We start from the raw sequence: 21829 nt of genomic DNA, 5'->3' as shown, positions 1-21829 counted from the left end.
CTTATACCTATATATATATATATATATATATATATATATATATATATATATATATATATATATATATATATACCCATGTATTCAGGTGCTCTGTAGTTTTCATGGCACGATGCCCTAATTTCTACTCCACTGCATAGATAATTTCCACTTTTTATTACAGGTATATTCATACTTCTTTTTTTTTTTTTTTTTTTTTTTTTTGTAAGATTTGCAATGCATATATCTGTAAAGCAAATGCTGTTGCTATGGTTGCATAAATCAACAAAATGGCAGCTTATGGAGGTAATCGGACAGGGAGGACCAGGAAACTCAAGCAGGAGAGGCAGTGGGAAGAATGCATTGGGTACACAGCATATTAACCACACAATGTGAGCAGAAATACCATGGTTAGCCACTTTTTTAAAAAAAAATTTTGCAGTGGGTTTTTTATTTATTTTTTGGCAACAAATGTGCTTGTACCAAGGCTCTAATATCCGTTAGTGCCCCTGCAGTTTTCTATTAGCCCGTTAGCGAGATTTCCCATGTCCTTATCCAAAGCTGACAGGGTAGAGGGCAGCAGAGTAAAAGCGCTCTGTTCTCCCAGATGGCTCTGAGGGGACTTCACTTGACAGCGCCTGGGGCATTGTATCTGAACTTTGGCTTCATCTAAAAAAAGAAAATAAAAAAAAAACAACCAATAATGCTTTCAGCTCCAGCATTGCTGCCTGCGCTGTTGCCCAGGACAGTGACCTATTATGGCTCTGCTGTGAGTAAAAAGCCTGTGCAGAATGGTGATACTCACTCCCTAGCATTCCCAAATGCAGTAGTAGGATGGATTAACCCAATCAATCCTATGGACCTAATATCCTTAAAGAGCAACTCACCCCTCACATCAAAAATAATATTTAAATGTGTTTAATGTAACATCAGTGTTCGAGATTTAGGGGGCTTGCATAATACAGGAAGGTTGGTGCCCCAGTCTAAGGGCACCCACTTTGTGCCTTGGCATCTGCTATTAGCACACATTTTCTCACAGTATTCTGGCGTTCTCTGCGTTTGCTTTTATGAGTCTGTCCTATCTGTTGTAATGGGCAGAGGTTGTTCAAGGTCATTTTTTATTGGTTTTAATCATTAGAATAACATTAGCTTTAGTATTACCCCACTTGAGAAGGTATTATTTATTGGTAATCTCAAGTTATGTATAAAGGTCTAGGTGATTTTTTTTTTTTTTTTTTTGGTGGGGGGGGCTTGTCAGACTACAACTCTTCAACACCAACTGTGAATTTTGGTGATTTTCTTCATTATTATATGTATATTTATATAGAGCTACTTATGTACCTAGAACTGTACAGCATATAAAGCTCTTCAGTCTGCAGTGAAAAGGCTGTTTATTTAATTGTGGCACAAGTGATTTTTATCGCTTTTATGTGAATCATTTAAAATGTGGAAATGATAAAATGTATTTCTCATAAATGCCGTACCTGATGGATTGTTACTTTGTTATATGGTAGATGACCTTTCCATAATTTGGAGCTTTCTGGGTAACGGATCCCATACCTGTATTAAAGTAGCGCAGTGATCTAGTCCAGGTTAGTTCAAGGGAATTATATCATCTATATGCAGTGATACCCACTTATCATGTTTTAGTTGTGCTATTGGAGAGCTAAGTTCATTAGTATGTGAACATACTGGAAAATCTGGCCAGGGAGCTTTGCTTATTTACTGGAATCTACATGTCTTTTCTGCGATAAGGAGAGGCCCCATAATAAAGGGCCGGCTCCTTGTGACCTTAGCCATGTGTTAACCAGTTATGCCTGAGGCACCAAACCAATTTCACTGTCATTTCTTCTAGTAAGGAGGAATGACCTGGAAAAAAAATCATGGCTGCTAATTAAGCAAATAAATGCCTGGACCATTAATTAACAATCTTAAAATCAGGCATTATTTCTCCATTTGTCAAACTTTTTTTCTATTCCTTTTCTTATTGCACCAATTGAAATGAGAGTATTCTCGTCCTGTTTGGCTGTTTTTAAGTGCTTAATTGTATTTGAAATATTCAATTGATTATTTATGTGTGGAAGTAGTTACATTATTTATTGCGTGCCGAGGCATTCCAAGTGTTGGAAGAATAATTTAAGAGATGGATCTAGGGATCTCCACCCACCGTCAGTGCGGCGATTCACAGGTGCGCAGGCTCTATGTGTTTATTAATCATCTTTGAACGGAAACTGTTGTTTACTTCTGTCATTCTTGGAAGCCCCTGTAATCTTTTATTCATTGCTTTGGTATCCGTATAGATTGTCTAAAATCACACATATATGATTATATGATTCTAAATTAACATGCATGAATATGTGTTCAAGTTTTCTCTAATAACAGATGGCTAAAATAAGATTCATTTTTGGCTACTTTGCTGAAAAAAAATCTGGAAATACAAAGGGATCTTTGCAGTATATAGGCAGAGAAGTGAATAAGCTATATAGAACAAGATACTAATAATAAAAGGAAATACAAATTTAAATGGGGGGAGGTCACATTTAGATTAACTCTTAGTTTGTTGTAGAGATTGTTATTCTGAAACAAATTGCAAATGGTCTTCATTTTTTTTTTGTGGTTCTGAAATTATTTAGCTTTATATTCAGCAGCTTTTAAGTTTGGAATGTTAGCAGCTATCTGGTTGCTAGGGTCCAAATTACCCTAACAACAAGGAGTAGTTTGAATTAGAACTGGAATATGAATCGGAGAGAGGTTAAATAAAAAGATAAGTGATATAAGTAATTAAAAAAATATCAATAACACTAGAATTGTAGCCTCAGAGAGCATTGTTTTTTTTACTACTGGGATCAGTGTACCTCCATTTCAAAGCTGGAAAGAGTCAGAGGAAAAGCAAATAATTCAAAAATGCTAAAAATACTGTACTGTACTAAAAGTTAACCTTGAAGGTAAGCTATGCCGCAACTACAATATACTAATGAATATACATTCATCAGAAAATGTCAGTCATTTTAGAAGTTACTTGTAAATATAATTGCTGTTGAAAACAGTAATTGTTTATCCCTTTCTCTTGTGTGTCCGACAATGTAGCAGAAGCCATCTTCCTCCAGGTGTGTTGACCTGTTGACATTTTAGGAGTCGGAACCAAAAGTGCAAATAATATAACTTTAAAACCATTATGCAAAAAAAAAAAAAATCTATTGTGTAGATATTTTCATATCCTTCAAAAACCTTTGCTTATAGCCATGTTGTATGCTGATGGTGGAGCTGTATATCTCATATCTGTATATCTCTTATTCAGCATGACTTGGGGTCATTGAGCTGGTGTATGGGATTAGTTCCCCAGCCTATCCTAACATCATACCACCTCAAAGCCTAAAGTGACAGAATAACCTGCAGCTCCAGCAATTGTTTACTAATAGTATAATGTAATAATAGGTAAAGTATTTGCTGTAGTCTTACTAACATACTGCAGCCAAATGCTAGCTGGCATGTATTAGTCTGCTGTCATGCTTTTCTGAAAACTTTGACAGTCAGACCCAGACTGGCAAACTGGATATTTTGGCAAATGCCAGGCCGGCACCTGTTTTTTGGGACTGTTTGGGCCTCGCTTTTCCAGAAATGCCAGGGCCTATTTTGGATCTGAGGCCATGCATGGCGTCAGTATCCCTGTTACCAGGCAGTTAGCATCTATTTACATTGCTGAATTGCACAGATGGGAACCATAGAATGGTTTGAATGACAGACTGGGGGTGCATAATAGTGGGCATGAATGGGAGATAGGCAATAATAATAATACAAATCTAGCCTTTTGTTCGATGCATTTTATAGTTAATAGGCAAATAATGCTAAGACCTACCCCAGCAGTATAATAAACACTCCAAAATGTCATATTTATATTACTCACCCGTTTAATTCTTTCCCACTAGCTTCCAGATGATCTTATTGCCCTTTTTGTCATTTTCTTATTGAAACAGAAGTCTTTATTTACAATAAATATAGTGGTGTGTTTGCTTATTTCCCCTCATCCCTAGACATTGAACAGAATGGGCAGGAACGAAAGGGAATATTAAAGGATGCACATCACATTTTTTTTAATAGAGTATGGCCTTAAAAATGGAAATATAGGTTTAGGAGGTAGGAAGTTTTATAAAAGATCGCATCCAACTCCTGTCTGACACTTTATAATTGGTGATTTAAATGAGATGATTTTGTAACAATCAATATATGCATCGTATTACTGAATAGGTGTTTCTACCACATGTAGCTAGCGCTGCACATTTAATTAAGCATATGTTGCTATGGCAACCCTTATTTCTCTACTGATTTATGCACACCATTGATCATTACTTTTACTTTTTGCGGAATCCTAGAGTGCCTGGATGCTGTAGGAGCTGTGACAACAACATGGGACACAACCCTGTAATGGCATAACTAGAAGCTATTGGGTCCCATATCAAAATATTTAAAGGTTCCTAATTCTTAAATCGTGTGCAGTACAATCTGTTTTATACATAAGATTACTCCTATTTTATTTTCATGTGTTTATCTATGATCTAATAACAGATATTTATTTAATATACAACAGCCAGCCATGAAGTATAAATTTAATTTCCGCACATAGATTTTTTTTTTTTTTGGTATCTGATTTTGAAGGGCTAAACCCCTAATGTGCCATAGTTTTTCTTGCATCAACACCTTTAGTGTTATCCTATACATCACATGTACGCTGTCATTTTTAACATTAGGGAAAAAAAAGATCTTATTTGCAGCAGAATTTGCACTCCAGATGCTACGAATTTCACAGAAAGTATCCTTGTTAATAAATCGGAAATGGTAATAAGCCATATTTATCATTTGATTATTATGTGTTTGTGAATGAGACAAACTAATGACAGATTTCATCATTTGCCCCCCCCCCCCTTTTTTTTTTACACCTACTTCTTTTAAAAACACTTTTACGAATTTCCCCCACTGTTTTACAAGGGCAAATATTGACACCTCCCAGGTGTTGAAAATCCCTCCCAATTAACCATTGTGTTCAAGCAGCAGTGGCTGCCTCATTAAATCCTCCTGTCGCTGAGATATCCTCTGGGCGTGTGTGCAAATGTATGGCATGTTGCCCTTTCTGAGTTAAGGTCCCCATACACTATAAGATCTGCTCGCTTGGCCACCTACGGGTGGGCGATATCGGGTAGCAAGTAGCTTTGGGGCCAAACGATCGGATTGCATTTGCGGCCATGGGGCAGTCGGTTCGGGGACTGCATCAACGAGGCGATGCAGTCCCCAATCCGACTGGATTTTCTAACCTGGCCGATCAATATCTGGCCAATTTCAGGCCAGATATCGGTCGGCCAGGCCCCTCGTTTCTGCCCCTACACGGGCCGATAAGCTGCCGAGTCGGTCCAAGGGACCGATATCGGCAGCTTCTATCGGCCCGTGTATGGGGGCCTTTACACTAATCTGCACAATTTTGCAACTTTTGGCATTGGATTAGAGTATTCATCAACTGTAGCAGGTCCTGGGTCAAAATACTTTATATAAACTGAAAGGGCCACAGGTTTGCAGGTTTTGAATTTCTGGATTCAAATATACCAAAGTACATACCTAATACATATGGTGTGTGTGGGCCCCATGGGTAAATTAATCCTGGCGCTATAACTGACTGGCTATATAACTCATTCAGATAGCAGAGTGGCTGTGATATGGGAAGTAAGCTAAAGGAATGATGATAAAACTTCACTTATGCACAGATTTTTAAAATGTGGATGGAAAACTAAGTTAGAATCTAAATGACAATATTACAGTATTAAGGGGAATCTAAAGGCAAAAATAATATGCAATACAAAGTGTAAGCAAATCCTTTTTAAGGAAAAATAGAACTACTAAACCAAACCTGATATCACATAGAGATGCACGGAATCCACTATTTTGGCATTTGGCAAACCCTGAATCCTTCATAAAAGATTCAAGCAAATACTTAACCGAATTAGGCTAAGGAAGGGTTAAAAAGAAAAAAGTTCAGCTTCTGTGTTTCTATGACTAAAAGTCACTTGACTTTAAGGATTTTGATTCAATCCTGCCGTGCACAACATGAATTTGTCGGAATTTAATTCCAGCTGAAAAAGGCCAAATCCCTAACTGAATCCTGGATTCTGTGCATCCCTAATATTAGAAGTATAAAACTGCTAATATCTTGCCAAAGTGGTAGAAAGGCTGAGCAGAACTAATTTGCTAAAGTGCTCCTAAGAGCAATATAAGCCGGTTTCCTTTTTTTGCCTTTAGATGCAGATCAGGGCCTACATTTTAGGATTTGCTTTCACTTTCTTTTCTATTAATGTACAGAAGATCATGTTGGCGTAGGTTGTTTTGCACTGGAAACCTTATTTATGTGTATAAATATGATCAAACTAAATGCAATGGTGCTAATAAAAAAGTGCCCTCTGGTGGCCGAGTTATGAAGAGAAATGGTAGAATGCTTGCCTTAACCAAGCAATAATTAGACATGACTGTCCATAAGGAAGGACCTGCTAAAATGTTTTGTTCTCTGGATCCATTTTTGGCAGTGTAATGTCCCTCTACCATATGGCAATATCACTTTTTAAATTAAGATTGAAATTTTTAAATTAAGATTGTACAGCCAAGTGACATGTGACATTTACCTGTTTTACACCCAGAATGTTTGCCATTAGATGAACGAGAGGATGAGGTTTAGTTTGTGTTAGTGTGCATAAAGCTGGCGGAATGAGTCATGGCGCTGCTGGGAATATGTTCTTAGTTCAGCTGGATTGTTTGAGTGCTTTATTCTTGTGCCACCACATGTTGTGCCGTATTTATATTAACACTAACAGCAGATATACCATGAGGTACAGCATGCACACGGAATTAAAGGCAGGAGCAAGAGGTCCCTGCCACATACAGCCTACAGTCTATCTCATCTCATTTTGGGATTAAGTCAGGAACATGAAAATCGCAGGGGATTTATTTATCACAGGGCCACAGGCCACAGTGCCTTCCTCATGATAGGCTGGGGCCTGTCCTTGCTAAGAGCAAGGTTATCCAGTGAATAATTCAGGGTTGGACGAGGCCACCAGGGGAACCAAGCATTTAGATTTCTGTGCTTTACAATGAAGTAAAGAAAGAAATGTGGCTTAAGGAGGGAAAGACAGAAGGGAGAAAAAACGGGGGTGGCCTAGGGGCGCCCAGAAAACAAATCCGGCCCTGGGTGGCGGGCTGTTTGGGCCTCTGTGTACTTGAAATGCCGGGGCCTATTTTGAATCCCAGTGCAAGCCTGGGCTCATGATATCCTAATCAGACAGTATATCAATGTTACATAGCCTTTCCACAGTCAAATCGGAATTGGTTTTATGTTAAGTAAGGTGTAGCATTCAGACAAGCAAGAGTTACTATGTGGGAGTTGCCATGCTCCACAAACAAGGGGAAAGCACTGAAACAGAATAGATTAAAATTCCCTTAGTAATGTGGAATCTCAGAGGCCCTATCTCCCATTATAGGGGAAAATTGAAATAATAACACTAGTATAAGGTTGTTTTGTTAATAAGTATCCAGAATGATATATTTACTGTTGGCCTGAGTGATTTCTTGTAAGTGTCTATCTTTGTTTTTTGCATTTTGGAGCTGCCATGTTGCCCATAATCTGACGAATGCTTCATAGGAAATGTATAATTCTATTAAAGCCCTTAATTAATAATTTTGTTGGTGTCGTACCAACAACGATTATGGAGTATATTCCTAAACTGCATTTTGAGTACAGCTCTGGTGATGCATCTGTAACCTATTTCCACATCAGATACTGACAACATGGGGAACTTTTATTTATTTATTTTTTGTTCGCATCGAATCTACAAAGATATTGTGACATGTATTGTATATAGTAACATGCCAGCTTTGTGTATATGTCAGTGCCATTTTTGTTTGTAAAGACCCTTCTGTGAAGCTTTTGTTGGGTAATGTGCTGACCCGCAATGTCTTGCTTTTGCAGAAGATGCTGATTAAGCAGCAGGACCGACTGGAAGAAAGGGAGCAGGATATTGAAGACCAGCTGTATAAACTGGAATCCGACAAGAGACTGGTTGAGGTGGGTACATGTTTCAGAAAGGCCTTCAGCAAGTACAGATAGAGCACCTTATTGATGCATCTTGTTCAAAGAACATCTTTCATTCCATTGTGAAAAAAGGGTGTAGCTGTGTTTCCAGATGCATCCATTAAGCTTGGTAAAGAGCATATCAAATTCCAGTGTTTTTGTCCAAGATAAAAACATTGTTTTCATGCCCCTTGTCTTTATGTCCAACCCCTGATGTGCTGTGGGGCCATCTTTGCTGTTTAGAATGCTGCTGCTATCAATTCTGGAAGATGCTTTGTTCCAAAAGTAATTTTCTTTTTAAATAATAAACATCATTTGTTTGTATCTGGTGGCTTTGTTCTATTTCATGCTATGAAAAAGACTTACCTCCCTCCCCACCGCCAGCAAAATACATCATTGCTTTTCGATGAATCTATATATTTTAATAGTTGTGAACATTAATTTAAAGTAACCTTTACCATATATTAACCCTTCAAGTGAAACCTTTATACATAAAGAACAAAACCACCATTATTCCATTTCATTATGGATCCATAACGGCAGGGTTGCAACCAGGAACATGCACAGTGGAAGCCATAACCAAACCAAGTTCCACTGCACTTGCCCCTGGCTTGAGCAGAAACTAGAACTTGATATCAGCCATCAACCCTGCTATGCAATTATGCAGTTACAGCACCAGTACAGGGCTCCAATGGACTATTTAGGCAGACTGCAGTGTGGTTAAGGTGGGGCTAAGGGGGCTTCTGTAGGGACTTGCTTATTTAAAAATTCAGTGTGAAGGTTTTGTGCTCCTTTAATTTGCTGTGCTTTAAGTGAGTACAGTTTATTCCCTTGACATATTTACTGAGTCAATATTCATGCTCTGGTAGCTGCCATGTTTCCTTTTTGGTTTAAAGGTGCCCCATAAACAGCTTACTTAAGGCAGTGGTAGATTGCGCTACTTTAACTGCCATATTTTTTCTAGTAGCCAGAAAAGTGTCCACCCATTTGCCTAAATATAAATGGCCCTGATGTAGTCCCTTCTGCCATTGCCCTAAAAAGACAATAATAATTCATTAGGGAAGACATTACATGCACAAGCTATACAATATACATGCTCTTCAAAAAGGTGGTACAAGTCCTGTTTAGCATGTTAAAATTAGTATACAGTATTTCAGTAGTTTAGTATGAGCTTAGATATGGCACTGAAGGAGTTTTTGTTCATGGGAATAAATAGTAGCCTGGATGTTTTAAATAAATCCTCTAGAAATTGAATATTCTGATATTTGTCATGAAATTTTCCTTTTGTGAAGAGGTTTACCCGGAATATTGCTTGACTTTATGATTGCCATGCAAGCTTCCCTTACAGTCTAACAGAGCTGTTTATAGACTGCAGTACCTGTATCTGTTACCAGCGTATCCCCTGCATTCTCCCATTGTTATGCTCCAAAACATGTTCCTCAGCAACTGTCATTATCATCCATAATTGACGGTGGTTTGTGCTGAAGACTATTATCTTCAGGAACAGAAACAGGGCATCACTGAATTTGCTATTTAAATGAATGTGAATTGGGCAAAGGCAATTAATTTAAGCTGTCAGTGTTTCAATGATGTGATTTGAATGGGCAGATCGCTTTCAGAAAGACTCTCTTCACAGCCAAAACAATAGAAGTCATGGATTCACTGGAGCTCTCTGGGCTGAGCAAGCGAGTGCTGAATTGGATGTTGTAGCTCTGACAAATGGCAAATTCATGTTTTTTCAGGCTATCCAAAACTTTCATTTTGGTTCATATGCGTAAGTGCCCTAAATGTCTGCTACACACAGTGTATAGAAACCACTACATGGAGCTGCTTCACACTTCAGTTATACACCAGCTCAGTGCATCATTAAGCACTGACTCTCTGACTTTATCCATTTAGGGCCCCGTAGGTACATGTGCAAAATCCTGTATGTGCATATATTTGTATACACCAAGGGGGAGAGCAGCACTCTGGGAGACTGAAGAAGTAAGGCAGGACCTGGGTAATTGCATAAAGCTGGTGAATGACTAGCAGATCTGGCTCATGGGTACTATACACTGGAAGCAAGTTTTATTGGAAAACCTCCTAGGCAAATGGGTTACTTTCTGTTTCCTAAACTATCATGAATGCTAATAGTTCACTAGGTTTTAAATACATATAAATCATAGTATTCTTCTGTACTTAGTGATGTCATCAGTTAGAATTGGTGCTTAGTGATGTAACTTCTATCACATCAATCACTGACCCTTGTATTATATTAATGTACCCCCTGTTATTATATATGAGGATATTAGAAGTTACCTCAGACTTCTATGACCTGTATAAAAGCACTTGGCCTAATGCTTTTATATGGTCATGGAACTCCATGGTGACTTTTAACCCTTTATTTTACAAGAGGGGGTACATTATTTACTTTATATAGTAGAGCTAACTGCATGCAAACCCCCTACAGTTTTGACCAGACTAATAACTGGAAAGTATAGTTCCAACGAGCAAATTCAAATAAATCGGAAATCCACTAAGTCTTTGTATAATGAGATTTTTTTTTTATCTAAAAACATAAAAGTCTGTAGCTGGGGATAGGGATGGGTTTATTTATACAGAGGGCCTATCATTGCCCTGCTGCTTTGCTTGATTTTGCTCATTTGAACCAGGAAGTAGTTTTATTTTCAAATTCTGCCCAGTTTAGTTCACAAAAACCATAGATATTTCCTTATTAAAAACAAAAAGTATCCATCCTGCCTCCATCTGAGCCTGGTTCTACATTTCTGCCCATATCCAAGAATATATTAGTAGGTTTTAACTGGCTTTTCGTGAAATTGAAGCTGGTATTTGTGTTTACATGAAAGGGAAATTAGATCATAAGCATTAGTGTACCAGGGACTGATTTGAGTGATGAATTGTTCTCTGTATGGGAACATGAAATCATACGTGTGCGGATATAATCGTGCACATACAAATCTCAAACTTTGCATTACCGCAGAGTCCTTGGGTACAATTGGTGTTTGCGTGGTGGTGTAAGCGCAGATAAACAATGCACACCCCAGCACAGATGGCATGACAGACTGGCCTGTGTCACTCATCCTCCCTGACTGTGTCTAAAGGTTGGATCACTAATCTGGCAACGTGCTGCACCCAAGCTCTGCTCCAGTCCATACACAGAAATCCGAGCCCCACTCTCCGTGCCTCCTTAAGCCTCACATGTAACTCGCATGATGTCACAAGTGCTAAACACTCAAATCCTCTGACAGATACATCATTGTAAATTTCTGAGTTGGGTCCAGATATACATCATTATCAGCTTGTAGGGCGAGGCAATGGAAATAGCTTTTATTTAAGGCATCACTTACAGAAAGAGTTATTTTAAAGCATGTGATCCATAGCTTAATAATCGTAGTGATTATTATGCTGTAAATTGCATTTTAATGGTAATGATTTCATTTAACTGTGGCCAATTCACTGGCAGACAGAAACCCCTTCTCCCCTAATCTGGGTACCTGACGTAGCAACCAGGCAACAAGTTAAATGGCAGAGAGTCTGAATAGAAGGTAAAGAGACACCCATAATAATCCACTTCCTGGTTGCTAAGTCAGTTACCCTAGCAATCAGACACCAGTTTAAAAGTTTGATCAATTACATGAAAAAAAAATTTTGTTTAAGAAAGACTAGTTTACCCTTTTTCCTTATGTAGGTCTGTGATGGACATTTGTTTCAAATGAATCACTGCATAGTGAAAAAGGCTGGCACAAAGAACTGGACCATTGAAACCAATGTGGCGCACAACATTGCATCAGCCCAGGTGCAGCCCCACAAAGCAGATTTTGATGCTGAAATGTATGCTTGCATGTTTTGCCACTGAAATCTGCCCTGTGTGCCTACACCCAGGCTGACACAATTGCTCTTGGTGCAGGCACAGGGAAGGGCTGGTACCAGCGTAGGGGCTGATTCTTGGCCTGCATTTATTCACAGGCCATAAATCAGCCCTGTCTGGCATTAGTCCAAGGCAAGTGGCATTCATAGTATTTTATCAACCTTGTGTCCCTTGCTGTGTGCTCACTGGGCATTGGCCCATCAGCTGCAGATTTTGGTGCAGAAACCAAAACTATGAATTGTTGCACCAAAATCTGCTCTGTGTGCACACTGACAAGCTGGTACCCAGGTCTGGACTGGGATTAAAAACAGAATCTGGTATTTCAAGTACACAGAGACCCAAACAGCCCACCCCCACCAGCCCAATAAATAGTGACTGTCTACGGCATCTTACAGCAGCCCCTCTGGTATTTGTCAGAACCCACAGATTGCCAGTCCAAGCCTGCCGATGCCATACCTGTCACTGCCCACACAGCAAAAGGTTGCTTCACCTTCATCAAACGTTAGAGAGCCTGTAACCAGGCTTTCTTTTCAATTGTTTGTGGTTTAGTAACAGAAGCGTGTATTCTTTATGAAGGTTGAACTTCCCCTTTATTTTTTTTCTGTGTTTCTGCATAATTTTAAAGACTTCCTGCCCCTTTCCATGTGCTAATTGTTCTAGTTCACTTCCTGACTCTGTGACTTCATAGAATCTAAATAAACCTTGTGTGTTTGTATTTAATTGTATCCCTGTGCTGACTCACTGGGCTTTATGAGCAGGAAAGTTTGACTCAATACTTGCTAATGAGATTAGAGCCTATGATGTCAGAGCTGTGAAAATAGGGAGTGTGCGAAAATAGTGACGGCACCCATTGATCTGCTAAGGGTTTATATACTGTGCAGTGTTTCCTACTTTGTATTACAGTTGCTTCATGCTGTATTCTGCCATATGCATGTGTGTTAAGAATTGTGGCAGCCATGAAACACTTAAGGCCTCCTGTATATATTTGGGCCAGGCTGCCAGCTTTCTAGGCAACTGGCAGGGACCTGCATTCCTGATAGTTGGGTGCTGTACAGTAGGCCCGCTATGGATGTCTGAATTACACTTATCTTCTTAGCAGCAGAGAGCCCTGCGCTAATCTGTTTTATTGCTTTGTGGAAGTGCTGGCCTTTTTGCTTCCTGGTTGGCTGATGACCCCATACATGTGTTGGAACACTGGCCAATCTCATATTCCCTTTCGGCCAATCAGTTGTGTTGCAATCGCTCCGGTGTCCGATCTGCCAAATCCCTCATTAGGGAGGACCACACATAAATGCCTGATAATAAAGATCAGCCAGAGATATCCAGATGTATAAAAACACTGGAGCATGTGTGGCCACTATAAAAGGGGTTGTTCACCTTTCAGTTAACTTTTAGTATGATGTAGAGAGCTATTCTAAGACCGTTTGCAGTTGGTCTTCATTTTTTTTATTATTGGGGTTTTTTTTTTGTTTTGTTTTTTTTTAATTATTTAGCTTTTTCTTCCACAGCTCTCCAATTTGGAATTTTAGCAATCTGGTTGCTAGGGTCCAATTTACCTTAGTAACCAGGGAGTGGTTTGAGAGAGTGACTGATATATGACGGGCTAAATAGAAAGATAAGTAATAAAAAGTAACAATAACAGAAAAACTGTAGCCGTAGCCTAGAGCAATAATTTTTGGCTGCTGGGGTCAGTGACCCCCTTTTGAAAGCAAGAAAGAGTCATAAGAAGAAGTCAAATAATTGAAAAACTATACTGTAAATAATGAAGACTAATTGAAAAGTTGCTTAGGATAAGCTGTTCTATAACATATTAAAAGTTAACCATCCCTTTAAGTTACTTGCTATCAACTGCAACTCTTATTACTGACTGGGAGATGAAAGTTTACAACGTAAAGGCCTCAAATCAGGCACTTCTGTGCCCCTGTATGAGCGTTGGCATATGGGTCATATTATCTAATGTGAGTAATGAAAAGCTTTATGGAAAAGTCCTATCAGTAGTAGCTATTTTTTTTTTTTTTTCACAAACACAGCAATTGTGCCCGAACCAAGTAACAATGTTTCCACTGTACGTGGAACGTAGCGTGCAAACTGGTGAGTGTGTATATAATATCCAGAACCTTCCAAGTGAGCAGATCTAGTCAGGCACAATGCCCTCTGCATGTTGTTACAGTACGCTCACGTCCTTGCGAGCGTTGGCATTCGGGCGATTAGTAAGACTGCAAGTAACATCTGTTCAGAAATGAGTCACTGTGTCAACTTTCTAAAATGTGGAAATTCCTTGCCTTAATTTAATATTCTTCTAGGTCAGCTGTCATATCCTTCCTCCCCAATCCCTGTTATTTGTTTGGCAACAGCACCCACCCCTCCCAGAGTCCTGCAGCCACATACAGAATGAGCAATCTGATTCTGCTGATTTTTTTTCCTTTAGAATCAGACTTTGTCACTTCGGCAAGATGAAGCTATGGTATTTTATTATACTTTATTTAAATAGCACCAATATATATTACGCAGCACTTTCCAGAGGTTATACATCATTCCCATCAGTCTGTGTCCCTGTGGAGCTTACAATCTAAGGTCCCTATCACATTATGATCAGTTTTATCAGGAACCCAAAAGGAAACCTAAGCAGCCACAGGTAGAACATACAAATGCCAGTGCATTGTCTGGAATCAAACCTAGGACCATAGCACTACAAGTCATTGATTTGACCCACGGTGCCAACATGTTGTATCTCACTGTTTGGGGGGGGGGGGGGGGGGAAATTTGCCTGTGTGGTTACAGTTTATCACAACACTTGGTATGGTATGTGTGGAAGGTTATTGGACAACAGGAAGTGACTTTTCACACACCTTCCTTCTGCTTCCTGTCCATGTGTGGCCAAACTACACACTTTGAACACATGGTCATAGATAATTTCAGAACAGCTGATTTTTGAGGCAGGACAAACTATGATATCTTTATCTTAGCCATCTTATGTAAGAAACACAACAGTCCGCATTCTATCAGACATGTCAACTCACATGTCACAGTAATTCTGCACCAGAATTAACCCCTGCAGCTAGAAAGGCCCAAGACATACCCAAAATAACCTGGGGTACATGCAGCAGTGATCAGAGCTGGGAGCATGATTGGGTGAGTGGTCAGAGCATGGCCAAACCATTCCTGAAAAAAAGGCCGGCCTGGTTGATGCTGTACATTTCTGCTCTAGCTGACAATCTTCTTTCTCTCCGCTTTGTTTCTTACACAGGAAAAAGTCAGCCAGCTGAAAGATGAGGTGCGCCAGCAGTACGATAAGTTGCACCAGATTTTGGATGAGGATTTGCGGAAAACAATGGATATTTTGGACAAGGCACAAGCCAAGTTTTGCAATGAGAATGCAGCACAAGTTCTACAACTTAACGAGCGAATGCAAGAGGCCAAAAAGCTGCTAAGCTCTGTGCAGGTCATGTTTGACAAAACAGAAGATATCAACTTCATGAAGGTGAGAATCTCCCTTTTTACTCTTCCAAAGCTTGCTCATATTTATTATAAGCCTAGCTTCTTGCACAGGCTTAAATGGATATTGTCAGCACTTAAGCTTAAGTAGCTATACCCACTTTGCAAAACACTACCCTAAAAACACTTCTCTTCTTGCCAAAACTTGGCTACTGTATAGAGGAGTAGGGAGTTAGGCAATAATGGACAGCTACTGTGTTACAGAGCAGCACACTCATAGTTTCAGGTGCTGTTTTTGGTGGTCTAATGAGAAGGCTACTCACCCATGTACTGGTCTTCTCAGACCACCAAAACCCTATCTAGATCCATTAAGGCTTATTCAGATACTGACTGGGTTGGTCAGAAAATCCATCTGACGTGCTTGTGTAAAATATATCCTATTTTTTAGTGCTGTCTTTCCCTTTAAATATGTTGGCATACCTTACTGTGTGAAGAGAGTATGCCTCCTCTGCCGATAGATTAAGGAAAACCATTTGCCTAGTACCTTGCACTTGTTGAAAACTAGTCTAGCATATATGCAGGCTACAGTCCTGGCTTATTTTTAGTAGCCTTAAGGCATTGTGGTCTCAAGCATTTTGTTATAATGGATCCCATACCTCTGTTAGTGTGTATATACATTTACAGGTGGCAACTACTATATAGCGTGTCTCTGCTGAGCCTATAGACACCAATAGAATATCATCAGGTAGCTGTTGCTAAGGACTGTAAAAGAAAGTTGCAGTTATCCTTGTTCCACATAAATGTGGAATGTTCTGTGCTCACCATGCTTTACTGCTCTACAGCTAGCCCTTGCTACCAAAACACAAAATGCAGTGTTTCTTATTGTTGAGCATATTGCATTCACAATATGGCTGCTGTAATAGAGGGCTATTTGGTAGAATCAAGGTTCCAACTGGGATCCAAAATATGCCCTGACATTTCAAGTACACAGATGCCCAAACAGCCCCCCCAGAGGGACTGCCTATGGCATCTTAAAGCAGCCCATTAGGTATTTGCCTGAATCCACAGATTGCCATTTCAAGCCTGGTAGAATCCATGCTAGACCATTGTTGAGCTCATAGCTTTTCATTGTCTGCCAGCCAGTAATGGTTTTTAACTACTTCTGTATTTAGTTGGATAGGCCCGTACTAAAAATCTTCTGTATAGCAGCACAAAGCTGAACAAAGCATCTAGGAGATGTGCAGCTATCCCTCATCATTATAACTCACAACATTCTCATTGGATTTCTCTTTCTTTTCTAGAATACAAAGTCTGTGAAAATCCTGATGGACAGGTAAGCTGAGCGTTTCCAGTCTGTAGTGTGTTATTGTATGCTGCACAGATTGTTGACTTACCCCTGTGCTCCCTGACTATATTTTGTTTAGTTTAATGGGGGCGCTGAAAGAAGAAGAGGGGGGAATGCATGAATTCCTTTCATCTTCAATCTTGTTTATCTTTTCCTGCACATCATGAGTAAATAAAACTAATAAGAGTCAGTCTTTTCAGAAAGTGTATCTGAATTGAAACATATACGACTACTTCTTGTAGGCCCTTCTGCTTTTTTTTCTGTCAATTTGATACACAGGCTAACTTTTGGGGTTTTCTGACTTACTGGCCTACATGCCAGATGTTGATGTTCTACAGATTTGTCTGCAAAGTTGGAGATGTAGCATGAATCACCCCACATAACATTATATAAGCACCAACATAGCAGTATAGCCGTACTTAAAAGCTCTGATGTGTTGGGGGGAAAAGAAGTGTCAGGATGGCATCCCTATCTGAAACATTAAAATGATTTGCTAGCCTCTTGGGCAACCCTGGTCTATACAGACTGACCCAAATGTGCCATAAAGATGCATTGATGGTCCAACAGCATAGCATTTGTGTATATGGACAATAAAGCACTGTCTGCTGACTTTTACTGGACATTGACGCTAATGACAGACCAGTACATTTGTAAAACAATTATATACTTTTCTCTTTCTCAGACCATGTTGTATTTGGCCCCAGCAAGATATTTATTAGAGCCTACTATTTTAATGAATAAAACTGCAAATTAGCGATCAATCACTTAAACCTATAAATGATGATGATGATACAGTGAAATATGAAAACACTATACAAATACTTTATTAACAAATGGACCTGCTGCAGGGTTTGAGTCCCTGGTACCACTATTCCATCCATCAGGCCCAGAACTGTATTGATGGGCCACTGCCGTTCTCTTCTGGGTACAGCTCCTCTCTTGGCAGCGTGTTGGTACTAGTGGATTAGAGGGGCATGCTACATGTTGCAAGAGCTTAAAGGTGGCCACACACGTGGCGATTTGCGATCTTTTGTGCTACCATCGGTCGCATGAAAGATCATACAATCAGCCACAAACGATTCAGCGCTGAAACGGCAGATTTTGCTCAGGCGCCTTCTATGGCGCCGGATCAAAATCTTTTAACTGGCCGATCGGCGAGTCGACCGATATCAGCAGGTTCCTGCGATATCGGTCGACTCGCCGACTTGCCATACACGCACCGAATATCGTACGAAACGAGGTTTCGTACGATATTATCGGTGCGTGTATGGCCAGCTTTAACGTAAATTTATTAGTGTTTTTTTCACCCAATGGTTATTGTGCTCTTACAGTTCAGTTGTTTTTGTGTTTTTTTTGCATGCAAACCTGTGACAATGATGTCTTTAAAGGAGTTCTTATCAACATGTTGGGCTGGGTATATGCACAGTACAGTATAGTTTCGAAATGGCACTGTACTACATGAGCTGGAATGAACGAAAGGTTAGCAACTGGAAGTGTGCATTTTTTAGCATTACTTGTCCGTAAGAGGGCAAATAAATACTCACAAAGCAACGTCTTAGGTTTGTGGCACAATTGTCCTATTCCAGTTAATATACAGAGCTCAGAATGTTTCATGTGCAAATTGATGATCACTGTGCATGATGTCGGCAACAGTGGGCTATCCAAAGGTATTCTGGGGCATTTTAGGCTATTGTTACACGTTTAGAGGAACACATCTCACTGTACAGCTGCTGTATAAAACACATCCTTTTAAAGACTTAAGGGGTAATAAAGAAACAGGTGCAACATTTGCTGCATTTTCAAGTAAACAGTAGTGGCAAAACAGCAGTTAGATTAGCAATCAATCTGTGCCTTAAATTAGTTAAAAGCTATATTCTGATTGGATTAGGGGTGAGGAAGCCATCACTGAAATATTTTTATTTTCCATATCATTTGGGAACGCTGAATAAGGCACAAAATGTTTCTTTCTTTCCATCACAGGACTCAGAATTGCACAGGAGGTAGTCTTCCTCCTCCCAAAATTGGCCACCTGAACTCTAAACTTTTCCTGAGCGAGATTGCCAAGAAAGAAAAGCAGTTGCGGAAGATGCTGGAAGGTATATTGTGATATCTCTGATGCGTGGGCACTGGCCCTGAAAGAAAATATAGAGTTTTGTATTTTTATTATTTCAGTCTCAGTGGTAAGGCTTGAGCCCCAAGATTCTAGGCAAGTGCTCCTCTAATGCTGGATCTAATGACTGGTACAAATAAAGTAATATATACAGACTAATCATGGCTCAAGTTGTGGCGCCGTCATGGTAATGTCATGATACATTAATGAGGTCACAGAAGATGGTGCTTAAAAGGCAGTAGGTATAAAGCGCCCGAAGGGCAACCGTAATCACAACAATGTGAATAGTTTAAAAATAAAAGATGATGGTGGTAACGATGTATTGCTAATTCTTTTCTGATTTCATTCTGTAACAATGATTTCACTAATTGTTTGAGTCTAGCCCCATGATAAATGATAAAAACAAACTGGTAAAATAATTGTTTTTTTCCCCCAGGTCCTTTCAACACACCAGTGCCGTTTCTACAGAGCATCCCTATGTACTCCTGCAGTGTGAGCAGCTCGGGTGCAGAGAAACGCAAGCATTCAGCTGCCTTTCCAGAGGGCAACTTTCTTGACCCAGCATCGGGGACTGTTAGTGGCCAGTACATAAGCCAGGGTTCTTCCTCTGGTGAGGGCCAGTCTGCACAACCCATGGTGCCTTGCAGCTCCACCCAGCACATAGTTGGACTTCCCAGTGGCCCTCAGCCAGTCCACTCCAATTCTGTCTTCAATCCATCCCATTACCCCAACAGCACATCATCTCAACAGTCTGTGCTCTCCCAATATGGAGGGCGTAAGATTCTGGTCTGCTCTGTGGACAACTGTTATTGTTCCTCCGTGTCCAACCACAGTGGCCATCAGCCCTACCCTAGGTCTGGTCACTTCCCCTGGACAGTCTCTTCCCAGGAATACTCTCATCCTCTTCCACCCACCCCTTCAGTAACTCAGTCGCTTCCAGGACTTGCTGTCAGAGAATGGATTGATGCTTCCCAACAGCATGGCCGCCAAGACTTCTATAGGGTCTATGGGCAGCCTGCCACCAAGCACTATGTCACCAGTTAACCAATAGCATAAGCTAGGCTTGTTAAATATGCATTGATAAAGACACCCCAAAACTGAAATGGAGCAAACTTAACATATTTAGTTATGGAGTGCCACTGTGCTACTAAATGTGGTTACCATAGGAGCTCTGTTTCTCTCTCTCTTTCACTTTTCTTTTTAAATTCCAATAATTTTTGAGGGTGATTTTTTTTTTCTTCCCTTCCTCATCTAGCAAAGAAACCCTGTTATTATTTTTTCTTCTTTCTAATGCTTTGTAGTTTTTCTGCTGATGTCTATCATTTGATGCAAAACAGCCCTTGATGTTTCCTGGTGTGTGTTTTTTTTCTTTTTTTTTATCTTCCGTTTTCATTTTACTTTGTTGCTTTTAGGAATAACTGAACTGTCATTTGTGATAGAAGCATTTTAAGTTAAAAGGCCACTTATCATACAGACACTTTCCTTTTTAATACCAGGGTTTCAGAGATGTGTAAATACACAGTGATCAGAGCATCGTGCAAACGACAGAATAAAAGAAAAAGGGAAATTAAACAAGCTGAAATTTGTTTGCAGGGAGAGAATCTGTCCCTCTGAGTTCTCAGTGTGCAACAGAGATGCAGAAATTTCCGACTTCCTGCTTGTTTGGAGCTATTTCTGGTGCGGGTGTTAATTTACAACACAGATACATTGCTGTAAGAATGAATTAATACGTGGCAACCAATAAATCCATTCTCCCTCCTGCATGGGGGGAAGTGAATAGTAGTCTAACCCATCACACAAATATGTCTGTATTTTTGCAGATGTTGGGAATTACCAAACAAAAGCAGGGACATGGAGATGTGTTAAAAAGAAACACATTGTATATAACATAAAATGAATTACAGGGTAATGTTTTCTTACTTCGATTCTTTATGTAATACTTTAAAGGTAGTTTAACTATTAAAAAAAAAAAATAAAAAAAGGGAAAAGATAAAAAAAAAAGAGCAAAAATGAAATCTTCTTTCTCAATATACAAATTTATGGACCAAGGTTACATTCAAAAAAACGACATGTACCTGCAGGCATTTATGAGGCCCTAATTGGTAAATGGTCTTTTAGCTTAAAAAAAAAGTAGAGCAATTATTTCTTAAACTTTATTTAAAAAAAGAAAACAAAACATTTTTAACATTCCAAATACATGTAAAAAAAAAAAAGTGCAATTCAAAGTTTCCTTCACAAAAAAAAAATAGAAAAAAAAAAAAGTTTTGCTTTACATAAGAAAGGTATCATTTCTGGAGTGCCACAACCATTATAAATAACAATAATAATGCAAAAAAAAAAGGAACAAAAAGATTTCAAGCAAATGTATGTATGTACAGTGTAAGGTCCAAGCACTTTTTCCTTTTATTTTCTTTTGGCAGCGTTATTTAAAAGAAAAAACAAAACCAGTTAATGCCATATTGTAATATTACAGCAATAAGACTTTGTACTGTATGTTGCTAAGGGACTATAATGGAAAGAACAAACGGACTCGCATTACGGAAGGCACGCGCTGAGGTACAAACCGAACAAGCGGACAAACGGGATCCGAGAGTTCTGCATGGCAGCAGCATCGAATGCAGTAACACCATCCTGTGTCCCCTGCCTCTCTCACAGTGTTGGACCTAGCGGTAAACTCTTTCTCATATCATGCTCCTCCTAAAACAGCAGTCCCGCTTTACTCGGTCAAAACAAACAAACAAAAAAAAAAAGTAAATAAAATTCTTTTTATAAACGAACCAGCGCCTGATGTCATCCTGGCTACGTGCTTTATTGGTCTGTGCTTGTGCAATAGGTGGTCTCTGAGGTAGCCATACACGTGCAGATTAAAGTTGCTAATTTGGGCCCCTCAGACCGGTTTAGTAGCTTATCTGCCTGTGTATGGGGCCCTCCAACGGGCCTACCTGACTAATATCTGGACAACAATCGGGCAGGTGTTGATCGGGCAGGTTT

The 21829-nt window shown here is 39.5% G+C and overlaps 1 protein-coding gene across 2 annotated transcripts in view; it reads left to right on the top strand.

The window, feature by feature from the left end:
* trim8 (tripartite motif containing 8) overlaps window positions 1-21615 on the top strand; it is a 56976-nt gene extending 35361 nt beyond the window's left edge. The window contains exons 3-7 of one of the 2 annotated variants that reach the window (XM_012966677.3): window positions 7976-8071; window positions 15196-15429; window positions 16685-16716; window positions 18709-18824; window positions 19275-21615. In XM_012966677.3, coding sequence (XP_012822131.1) covers window positions 7976-8071; window positions 15196-15429; window positions 16685-16716; window positions 18709-18824; window positions 19275-19882 — 1086 coding nt within the window. In that variant the 3' untranslated portion in view covers window positions 19883-21615. 2 annotated transcript variants of the gene reach the window in all.
* Window positions 21616-21829: the final 214 nt, after the last annotated feature.

The sequence above is a fragment of the Xenopus tropicalis genome, chromosome 7 (genome assembly GCF_000004195.4).
Source record: "Xenopus tropicalis strain Nigerian chromosome 7, UCB_Xtro_10.0, whole genome shotgun sequence".
Taxonomy (NCBI): Eukaryota; Metazoa; Chordata; class Amphibia; order Anura; family Pipidae; genus Xenopus; species Xenopus tropicalis.
The sequence above is the reverse complement of the archived record's forward strand: the minus strand, read 5'-3'. Positions and strand labels throughout refer to the sequence as shown.